The sequence below is a fragment of the Eumetopias jubatus genome, unplaced genomic scaffold (assembly GCF_037043125.1).
Source record: "Eumetopias jubatus isolate StellerSeaLion01/CBP00866 unplaced genomic scaffold, mEumJub1_p1.0 scaffold_7, whole genome shotgun sequence".
Taxonomy (NCBI): Eukaryota; Metazoa; Chordata; class Mammalia; order Carnivora; family Otariidae; genus Eumetopias; species Eumetopias jubatus.
This window is the reverse complement of record NW_028274813.1, coordinates 71,973,305-71,984,185: the sequence shown is the minus strand read 5'-3', so window position 1 is coordinate 71,984,185 and position 10,881 is coordinate 71,973,305. Positions and strand designations below refer to the sequence as shown.

The 10,881-nt window shown below is 62.2% G+C and overlaps 1 protein-coding gene across 1 annotated transcript; it reads right to left on the bottom strand.

Moving 5' to 3' along the window:
- Positions 1-669: 669 nt before the first annotated feature.
- CDH24 (cadherin 24) lies at positions 670-8,146 on the bottom strand. Its single transcript, XM_028114834.2, has 11 exons — positions 7,946-8,146; positions 7,460-7,754; positions 7,186-7,305; positions 6,946-7,113; positions 6,585-6,772; positions 5,920-6,173; positions 4,814-4,950; positions 2,386-2,507; positions 2,193-2,304; positions 1,725-1,973; positions 670-1,172 (listed from the first exon to the last, which is right to left on the bottom strand). Exons 1-11 carry the CDS (start codon positions 8,144-8,146, stop codon positions 670-672), a joined length of 2,349 nt encoding a protein of 782 aa, XP_027970635.1.
- Between the last annotated feature and the right edge of the window lie 2,735 nt (positions 8,147-10,881).

Genomic DNA, 10,881 nt, shown 5'->3' with positions numbered 1-10,881 from the left:
TGCGGGCAGGTCTGTAAAGACAGGAGACCAGGGGGGTTCTAGTCGGTGAGTGGAGGAGGAGGGCTTCAGGCAGTCCCAGTGCTCTCCCCCCCCCACCCCCCCCCCACCCCCCCCCCCCGTAAGTAGCGGCACTGACCTGGGGCCGAACATCCCCCGCAGGAGGGTGGGCAGCAGTGGCTGGAAGTTTCTCTTGCTTTTGGGATGGACAACAGAAAAAACTGAAAAGCCAGTCACAGGGACCCGGAGAGAATGCAGGCAGATGTGGACAGGAGACAGACACAGGGCGTGTGCGCAAGGGAGACGGAGAGAGGGTGTGTGAGAGATTTAGAACAGGGCAGACAAAAACAAGAGTCATGGAGGGAGTGGAGCCACAGTGAAGGAACAGAGAGATTCAGAGTCGAACCACACAATACAGACCCAGACAGGAGAATGTTACAGAAAGAGACAGAGATCCTTGGAGGGAGACATACAGACGACTCGGGAGGAGGGAGGTAAGAAGGACGTTGCCCTGGGGAAGCTGGGAAGAGGGACACAGGGACAAGGGGAGGCCTGGGGGCTCTCCCCTGGGGCTGCTGCCGCCCGCCTGGACCCCAGGGGGGGTGGGGGCTCACTCAGAGGGCCTGTGCGGGCTGCCCCCCCCCCCGCGGCGGGCAGGGCCGGGGACTGCTCTCAGGGGGCCGGGGGCTCCTTGGCCCCGTACAGCTCGGCCAGGGTGCGGAAGAGCGGCCCCCAGTCGTCCGGCGGCTCGGCGGGGCCCGGGGCGCCCCCCGCCTCGCTGCCGGAGCCCAGCGAGCTAAGGGAGCCGCAGGAGGAGCCGCGGCCCTCATAGCCGTACACCTGCACCGAGTCGTAGGGCGGCACGCTGGGGTCGTCGTCCGCCTCGCGGAGCCGCAGCGCCAGGAGCTGGGCCACGTCGGCGGGGCCGGGGGGCCGGGGCTGGCGGGGCGCCCGGGCCCGGGGCAGGACGTCGCGGCGCGCCGGCGGCGGCCCGGGGTTGGGCGGGGCCGCCCCGTCGGGGTTCTGCAGGGCGCTGATGTCGAAGGCCTCCGTGTCCTCTTCGCCGCCGCCCTCGTCGTCGTAGGTGATGATGTTCTCGCGGACGTCCTCCTCCTCCAGCACCATCAGCGCTTCGTGCTTCTGCCGCCGCAGGGCCGCGAAGAGCACCGCCAGCGCTGGGGGAGGGGCGCACAAGGCCGCTGAGCCCGCGGCGCCCCGGAGCCGGAGCCGCACGCGGCGCGGCTTGGGAGACAGAGGAGCCAGTGTGGCCGAGGCAAGGCAAGACCCGGGTTTGACCCCTGGCAGGCCTCGTCTGAGGCCTGACTTCACCCCGCACTCGCCGTGTGACTGTGGGAAGTTGCTTCGCTTCTTTGAACCTCTGACCCTTAGAGGGCTGGTGTGGAAAACCGGGAAAACGAATTTCCCTCTTAGGGCTGTTGAAAGGATGACACGAAATAGCACAAGTGATGCGCGGGGCACCACGCACCGTCCAGAGTCAGGCTTCAATAAACAGTTTTTTACGGCCTGCTGCTGTCACTGCGGACCGGTAATGCCAGGGCCGGAGGCCGGAGCTCTTCTCTTGGACACACAAGGGAGTGGGAAAATCCCCGCACGGCCGAGTCCTTTAAGCCCCGGGGTGGAGTTCCCTAGGTCCAGGGCCCTGGCCCCTCTCTCCAGTCCCTGCAGGCTCGGACCCCACATCTACATGCCAAGGTGGGCCGACTCACCAAGCAGGGTGCCCACACAGGTGACGATGGCAAGCAGGGCCCCAGTGCTGAGCCCAGCGGGTGAGAGCTGAGCCTCGGGCCGGCAGGAAGCCACGGAGCCATCGGGCCGGCAGCGACAGATGCTGACTGTCACAGTGGCAGTGCTGCTCAGGGCTGGCTGCCCCCAGTCCCACAGTGCTATGGGAACCAGATAGGGGGCCTGGCGGGGCGGAGCAGGGCGAGAGGGCAGCAGCAGGCTGGCGGAGCCATCTGTGGGAGAGGGAAGGTGTCGGGCTCCCTCCTGAGACACCGTCCCTGTAGGGTGGGTGCAGCCCAGGGAGACAGCTTCCAACGGGGAAGGTTGGCAAAGAGCAAATGTGTGCACATCCTCATCTACCTTCTGTTGGGTGGAGGGTCCAGATGTGTGGGCAGGGGTGAGGCTGGACTAGGAGGTGGGACGGGAGGAGGAGAGCAGGGGGGGCCACCCACCTCGGTTGTCTCGGACAGTGAAGTTGGCATCGGGGCCCAGAGGACCTTGAAGGGAGACACGGCTACTGTTGCCCACCTCGTCTCTGTCCAGGGCCCGGATGACCTGAATTAGCTGGGAGGAAGAAGAGAGGCCTTGTATGGAGTGGGCAGCTGGCGGCCTTAAGGTCCTGAGCCCTCTGCCTCCTTGGCTCACCTGGCCGGGGGCTGCAGAATCACACACGAAGGTGTCGTAGGGCTCAGCCAGCTGGGGAGCGTTGTCATTCTCGTCCAGGATCTGGACAGCCACTTGCACACGGGAGGCCTGTGCGGAGCTGTCTGAAGCCAGAACATGAACACATACACCCCCCACGCACACACAACAGTTTACACACAACACACAGGGTGCGTGGGCACGGATGCCCCATGTAGCGCACAGAATACACATGCAACACGAGGTATATGCATGCAACGTGCAAGTAGCAAACGGTGATGTGAAACGAATGGGACACCGAGAGCATACAACAACATTCATGTGGTAGCCAAGTTGTGTGCAGTGTAGAACACACATTCCACAGGGGCGGAGCACCCATGATATACATACAGGATAACCCACATGCACGGCACATACACCATAAATGAAAGGTAGATAGAAGGTGCATACAGGTTGCACACAGACAGTAGTCATGAAACAAACACATTCATACCATATATTCAATGTACACTCAGCATTTAAAACAAATACAACATACATGAAATGGGTGTTGGATATACACAGTGTATTCAGTGTCACCCCCCCACCCAGGGTCGAGAGGATGCATTTTCATAGACAGCACCAGCGAGACAGAGACAGACAGACAGACAGACAGACAGACAGACACACACACACACACACACACACACACGCCCCATCAGCAGTTGGAAGGCTATGGAATAGCAGTGAGTAGCACTTAGAGTTGGCCTTGGGGAGCCGGGCCAGCCTGGGTGCCACAGCCAGACACAGGCCCCCTTCTTCATGCAACCCTTCATCAGGTGGCTCCCAGTCATTACCCTGACTTGCTCCTCATTGCCAATGCCATCCAAGAAAGAATGGAAAACAGGTATCCCTGCCCACCCTGGAGCTCACCTCTGCTGGCTGAGCCTCCCAGATTCTTTAGTCCTCTCCCAGGTGGGGAGGGAGCTGGCTGGCCCCGGGGAAGGGGCCGAGGTCCCAGCCTGGGCAAGAGAGGCTGAGTGGGCTCCCTGGCCAAGGGTTCAGGGCTCCATTCCTTCTCTGCAGTAAGGGCCCAGGGCCTGCTAGTTGATCTTGGGGTTTGCTGGAGAGCAGGATTTGGTGGGAGGGTGAGAAGGCAGGAAGGGAAAGACACACACACACACACACACACGACACAGATGGCTGGCTACGTACACACAGGCGACTCCAAACACTATATACACACAGGGACATTCACGCGGACAGGCACACATGCAACATCATGTAACACACAGCTACAGGGACAGAAACATGAGCCCATACACATAAACTGCCACACGTGAGAGGCAACGTGGTGGAGGGGATAAGTGCTGCGACTCCGCAGCCTTACGGGGTCTCATGGCTCTGCCCCGTCACGTCGGCGTTGGACGTGAGCTTGGGGAGTTACTTCACTTCTCTTTGTCTGAGTTTCCTTATTGTCGAATGGGGAAATAATCATACCGCCCTCATAAAGTTGTGGGGGTGATTACATTAACTGACCCACATTTGGTACTTAGAACAGTACCTGGTACACAGCGTGTAGTAAGTTCTCTGCCCACAAATGCTCACATACACGAACGGCATACCCGACAGCTGTACCCGCACCTACCCTTACACACACCTAATTATACGTTCGCGCATTCTACCTGCTCAGCCACACGCACGCACACACTACGTGTGTGTATTGTCACACACATGGAATTATACACACACGTAGGTACACACTCACATGTACACATACATAGGGCTCTTCGCTGCCATGTACAAACATCTGTGCACACAGCGACAGTTCCCATAGACAGGACACAGACAGCAAATGTAGGAGGCCCTGGGGCGTAAGCAGGAGTGATAGGGGAGGTTCACAGAGGGGACGGAGGTCTCCCCGCCTCCATGGGCCACGGCCGCCCACAGGCAGCCAAAGCATGCTGCTGGTGACTGGGGGCTAACAGGGGCAGGGCTGGCCCCTCTCCCCTACCTTGAGGGCTCTCCTCAGGGTGTCCCTGGGAGGGGCTGCTGGAGCCCCCCAGTCAGCCTCCAGAGGAGGGGCCCAGCCCTGCCCTGGTCCCTGGCTTCAGCCTGAAGTGGACAGTGGGCAGGGCAGAGTCTGCCCGGGTACAGATTGGGGCTTTCTAGGGCTTAGGAACCATTTGAGATTAGGTTTGTTTCCCAGTTGGGGAAAGTCAGGTATGGGAATGAATTTAAAGTCAGGGGAATGCGCAGGCAGATCCATTGTGCCCAGGCCAGCCCAGCCTCAGAGACCAGGAGGCCTGCCTGGTGGTGGTGACCCAGGTTGGGAAGCCAGTGCTGTACACTGGTGAGGCATGGTGGCAGTGCCCCCCCCCCACTCAGGGACAGCTCCTCTGCCAGGTGGCTGCTTGCCTTCTCCCTCTCCTGGGGGCCTAGGGCTCCTCACCAAGCTCTGTGGCCAACACTGTGAGGTTGTGCCAGATGCGAGCCTCGCGGTCCAGGGGCACCACTGTGCGGATGGTGCCATCTTCGGGCTCGATGGAGAAGCAGCGCTCTGGATCCGAGTGGGGGAGGATGGAGTATCTGGGGAAGATGGAGCGGAGCTGGGGGCTGATCTAGGGGCAGGGCCAGAGCTTGCTGCTACTTCTCCCTCCCTTCTGTTCGCCTCGCTGGGCCCCTTGGTTCTTCTGGGCAGAGGGCCCGGGCTCGCTGGGCTGAGCCTGCCCCGGGTACCCAGAGCCATATTCACATTAGGGTCCCCTTAAGAGACAAGTCGCTTGGGGAAGTTACCAACATTAAACAGCTGTCCTAAGACTCAGGGGGACTGGGTTTCATGGTGGGGGAGAGACAGAAACAGGTGGAAGTGGGGGTAAACAGCCTGTCTTTCTGAGTTCTGGACTCTATTCTAGGGACCCAGGGACCCCAGCCTTGCTCTGCCTCAGACCAGCGGTGTGATCTTGGGTGAATCGTTTAACCTCTGTTTACTTAGCTACAAAATGGGAATGACACCAGCACCTCCCTCATTCCTGTGACGGGGCTGCTGAAAGGTGGAAAGAGTGGCTCTTCTCAAGGCAGACAAATCTGCATTCATGTCCCAGCTCTGCTGCTTCCTGACTATGTGACCTTGGACAAGGAACTTAACCTGTCGGGGCCTGGCCTCTAAAACAACTGGGGCTGATCGTGCCTACTTCACAGGGCTGTTGTGAGAACTGAATGTTACCGAGTGGGTAAAAATGTGCAGCGCTGAGGGAGTGACCGACAGTGGTAGCCCGCCATCCAGCAACACACTCATCACATGAGCCTGCATCTGCCTGCACCACCACTGGGAGGCGCCACTGCTATCTTCCCAGAGGGTTAGGTGGAGCTGGCAGGGGGCGGGGTGCTAGCCCGGTCCTCCAGGCCTTCCCTGGCCCTCAGCCCTGCAGAGAGGGAGACCTCCGCTAGGAGGTGAGTGGGATTTTCGGTGAAGGGGGTCCATCCTCAGTGGGACGAGCCTGCCACTGGGCTCCTTCCCTGAGGCCCTTCCCTTCCCCTGCCCACACCCCAGCTCACCTGATTGGGCTGGCTGGGGAATCCAGGTCTGCCGCTGAGACCTGGCCCACCAGCGTCCCGGGAGCTTTGTTCTCAGGCACTGCCAGGTGATAGGCAGCCTGGGTGAAGGCAGGTGGCTCTGGGGCATCCTGCACAGCCACGCGCACGGAGGCCACGTCCTTGAAGGGCCCTCGCCGCAGGTAGGCTGGGTCGATGAGGGTGTTGGTGGCCTCCACGCGGAAGGAATAGGAGCGTCGGGTCTCGAAGTCTAGGGGCTATGGGGAGAAGAGGTGGAGTGACTGAGGCACGTGGGAACCAGGGCAGGCCCAAGCTCCTGGAATGTGAGAGGTCCCCTCCCCACGCATCCAGTGCTCGGCCCACCTGAGACGAGAGGTGGGCACTGAGGGGCAGTGGCTGGGTGCAGGGTCAGGGTGAGGCAGATTACTTAGTCTGTGACCCTAGGTCTGCCCCCAGCTCCATCATAGACTGGCTACACGAAAAGTTCTGAGCCAATCTCTCCCCCTTGCTGGGCCCCAGTCCCTCATCTGAAAGAGGACAAGATGACCATGATCTCTAAGCTCCAACCCAGTGGTCCCGAGTCTGTTCTAGACCAGTTAGAAGTGAGCCTTGTGGGCCAAGAGGCAGGTACGAGTGAATGTGCAAGTGTTAGCAGACAGGAGGCTAACCTTGCGGACAGTGAGGAGCCCGTCTCGACCCTGGGAGTCTGTGCTGATGCTGAAGGCTTCGGACCCCTCTCCGTCCAGGATGCTGTACGCCATGAGGGCGTTGTCCCCCAGATCTGGGTCCTGGGCTCGCAGCCGGCCCACCAGGGTGCCCGGCCCAGCCGTCTCCACCACAGAGAACTGGTATAGGCCTTGAGGGGGGACAGAGGGGAGACATCTTAGGTCCCTAGCCCTCCTCCCTCTCGCAGCACTCCCTTCTCCTGGGGTCTGGGTGGGGGAGGGCTGGAGAGGGAAGGCCTCTCCAGAGGCTGTAGGGGGTGGGGGCAGGCAAAGGATGGCTCGGGTGGCAGCACTGGCCCCTTACTCTGAGGGAACTTGGGGGGGTTGTCGTTGACATCGCTGAGGGTGACCGTCACCGTAGTGCTGCCCGACAGCCCCCCCATGTGGCCACCCATGTCCTTGGCCTGAATCACCACCAAGAACTCCTCCTGCGTCTCCCGGTCCATGTTGGGGATGGCAGTACGCACCACTCCTAGGGAGAGACACGGGTCAGGGGGTGCCTGTTCGCATGGCTGCCCCACCGGGCTCCGAGCGCTATCCTCACCCGTCTGGGGGTCCACAGAGAAGAAAGGCAGTCCGTCCAACACGGTGTACACCAGCTTGGCGCTATTTCCGTAGCTGGGGTCATCGGCATCGTGAGCAGTCACCTGGATCACTGACGTCCCTGTGGGGGATCCCGGCACCCCACTCAGCAGGGGCAGGGCCAGGTGGGAAAGAACAGCACATGAGGGGGACCCAGACACAAGAGCAATGCGGGAAGGAGAGGTGAGGGTGCTCCAGGAGACGGGATCTGGGATGGTCAGAGTTGGGGTACTCACCGACATTGGACATCTCGGGCACTGTGGCGTGGTAGGGCCCGAGGGGAAAGATAGGTGGGTTGTCATTAATGTCTTGCACCTTGATGATAAACTCTGACGGGGGCTCCAGAGGCCGGTTTGAGGCTCGGTCCACGGCTTGGGCAAGCAGCACGTACTGTGCCTTCTCCTCCCGGTCCAGGCTCTTGGTGACATGGATATTGCCTGTGGCCTCATCAATCACAAATACAGTGCCTGCCCCCTCCCCGGTCAGCAGGTACTTGGTGCGGCCCTCGCCCCTGTCCACATCCGAGTGCAGCTGTAGGGGTCAGGGAGAAATGACAGCAAGTTCCAAGCATAGGGACAGAAAGGTTAAAGAGTCTAAGTCCATGAGTGGGTGGAGTGTTGGGAGTCTTGAGGGACCAAGGTCAGTGAAGAAGTGATGAAGTTGCAGGGCAGGGCCTAAGGGCCTCGAGAGTCAAGGCAGACCTGGGAAGGGCTGATCCTTACCTTACCAATAAGGACGGGCTCTGGACCTGCATATTCCTCAATGACAAAGAACTGGTTCCACACCCAGCTCCTTCGGTTCCGCAGCAGCACTGGTCCTGGGCCCCCCCGGGACCCTGCCCAGGCCCGGGCGGGGGCTGCCAGGCGCCCCATGCAGCCCCAGCCACCCAGCCAGGCCAGCAGGAGCCTCACCAGGCCCCACATGTTTGGGCTCCAGCCAGGGCTCTGTTCACTGTCCCCGGGTACTGAGGCATGAGCTGGCTGGGGCAGAAGGGCAGATGCGTTGGGGCTACCCCATGGATCCACACCTGTAGGACAGGTAGCTGTTCAGGGTCAAGGAAACCCTTAACTCTCCCCGGCCCCCAACTAAAGTTAGATACTGAAGATCAGACCTCCAAGGAACCAGACACCCCACTGCCCAGAAGAACCCAGACTGAGACAGAGCAGACAGTCTGATCCTTCCCTCCACCCGGGCTCTGCCTGTATTCACCTCCAGCCCTACAAGCTGATAAATCTCTGGCCAGTCAACTCTGAGTAGAGAAGCTGGGGAAGAAAACAGGAGGGGGGATTCGGGGAAGGTTCGGAACCCCAGATCTGGCCCCTCTTCTCCCAGGTTGGGTATGCAGCCAGGGGGCTGGAGGAGTTGGGGACTACCAGGGAAAGGGCTTAGAATCCAGGGGCTGGGACTCACGGAGGTGTGGTGTCAGGGTGTCTGGGGTCAGGCTGAGCCATGACAAGGCGTGCAGCCTAAGACAGGGTTGAGAGCCTGTGAAAGTCTCTCCTACACAGAGAACCCCACCTCTCCGGAACCTGCCCCCAGCCCACATTGCCAGCTGAAGTCCTTGAAGGGGGACTGGGCTCAGGAGGCAGAGTGGGGGTGGGGGGCCGGAGCCAAAAGAAGAGGATGTAGAGCTGGGGGCAGGGCCAGGAGGCTGGGAGAGGAAAGCAGAGACTACAGACTCAGTGTTAGTGACGGTGAGACCCAGACTCAGGCACTGTCCGGCACAGACTGAGAACAGAATGGCAGCAAGAGACACAAGGAGAGATCAAAGGAGGCAGCCTAGGTGTCTGACAGGCGGAGGAGTCATAGGTAACAGGCTTGGGAATGGTAGGAGGGGGGCAGAGGGGCTTGCTGGGAGTGGTGGGCAGGCGGGGGGCAGCCCTCAGCTGCGGGGGTCAGAGCAGGCCTCGGGGAACTTCAGTCTGAGAGAGGGGGCAGCCTGGAGGGGCTTCGGGAAGGGAGCTGGAGAGAGGACCCTTCCCATTGCTGTCTCCTCCCTTTCCTCCTGCGGGGGGGGTACCCCCTCAGGTAGCTGTGGCTGCCACCCCTCCTCCCCCAGCGCAGACACACACCTGCCAGTCCTTTCCCTCGCGAGGGAAGAGGGAAGCCGGAGGGAAGCCGGGGACCGGAGCGGGAGGCGGGAAGAGGAGGAGAAGGAAAGGGCTGGAGGAGTGGGAAACCGGATAGCGGGAAGGGAAGAGGAGGTGAGAGGGAAGAGACGGGGGAAGGAAAGGAGAGCGGGAAAAGGCAAAGGGAAAGACAGGAAAGGAAAGGTCGGGAAAGGAAAAGGCAAAGACGAAGAGGAGGTGGAGAAAGGGCAAGAGGGAGAGGGAAGGGGCCGAGGAGGCAAACAGGCAGAGAGAAGGCAGGGTGAAGAGAAACCGAGGGATAGGAAAATGGGGAAAGGAGGAAGAGAGGTGCGAGGGAAGAGGGGAAGAGGTAGAGCGCGGGAGAAGGGAGCCGGCAGTGGGCTCCTAGCCTCGGAGCGCACCGCTCTGAAGACACCCGCAGGCTGCGGGCCCCCTGCTGCCCCTCCGCGGGTTCCCGACCCCGGGCTCCGGGGCAGGCGCCCTTACCTGGCAGTGCCGAGGGGCCCAGGCCGGCGGGGAGCGTCCCCGCCCGCCCCCGTCGCCGGGTCCCGGGGGCGCAGCCCCGAGCCGATCGGAGCGGGCGCCGCGGCTCCGCTGCAGGTCTGAGCGGCCCCGGCGAGAACAAGGGAGCGAGACAGAGGGGGCGGGGGAAGGAGGCTCCGCCTGCGGAGGAGCGAGGCGGCTCCGCGGCGCGCGGGAGAGAGCCCAGCCTCCGACCCTCCCCGGCCAGCCCGGGCCCGCGCGGCGGGGGCGGGGGCGGCGCTGCCGGGCCGCCGGGCGCATACAGATGCGGCGCCCCTCCCGGGCAGGGCCCGCAGCGCCCGGCGGGGCACTCGGGCGGGAGGACGTCCAGGCCCCGGCGCCAGGCCGTCTCCGAAGGGTTGGCGGGGACGGTGCAGGCGGGAGCGCCGAGCGGCCCCGCACGCCCCCACGCCGCTGGGCGAAGGCCGAGCGCGCGGCGAGGCGGGGAATTAGGAGCCGGCTGCGGAGAGGCCCGGCTCCGGCTCCCGCTCCCAGAGCGGCCTCTGGGGCTGCTGTGAACCCCGGCCGCAGGGAGGCGGCATCTGGGGAGCCGGTGCGAGGCACCACAGCCGGCCGACTGGGGAGCGCTTAAGGCCGGCAGAAGGACCCAGGGAGTCCGCGGGCTGGGCCCAGGGAGCAGGTCAGGGACCGAGGCACAACAGCAGCGGGAGAGGACGGCGGTGGGGAGTGGAGCCTTTTTGGGAAGCTCATTTACAGGCGCCCACTGAGTGAGCGGCTGTCGCCCCCTGGCGGCCGCTGCGGGAGGCGCCTTGAAGGTGGCGAGCAGGTGACCCAACGCCTCTAACGCGGGACTGGGAACCGGGACAGGGACCCTCCTCTTCCCCGGGGTCTTCCCCTCTGGCCTCCAGTGAGGACGATGCTCCGTGGTGACGTGGGTAGAGCCAAGACAGAGATGGAGGGCGGGAAGTCCCTGCTCCAGGAAGCAGCAGCCTGCCTAAACAAGTGTATGGAGTGCAGGCAATGGTGCCTCCGTGCTACAGCCGTCTTCAACTGCTTGGCTCTCCCCCAGGCCCTGCCCAAGGAAA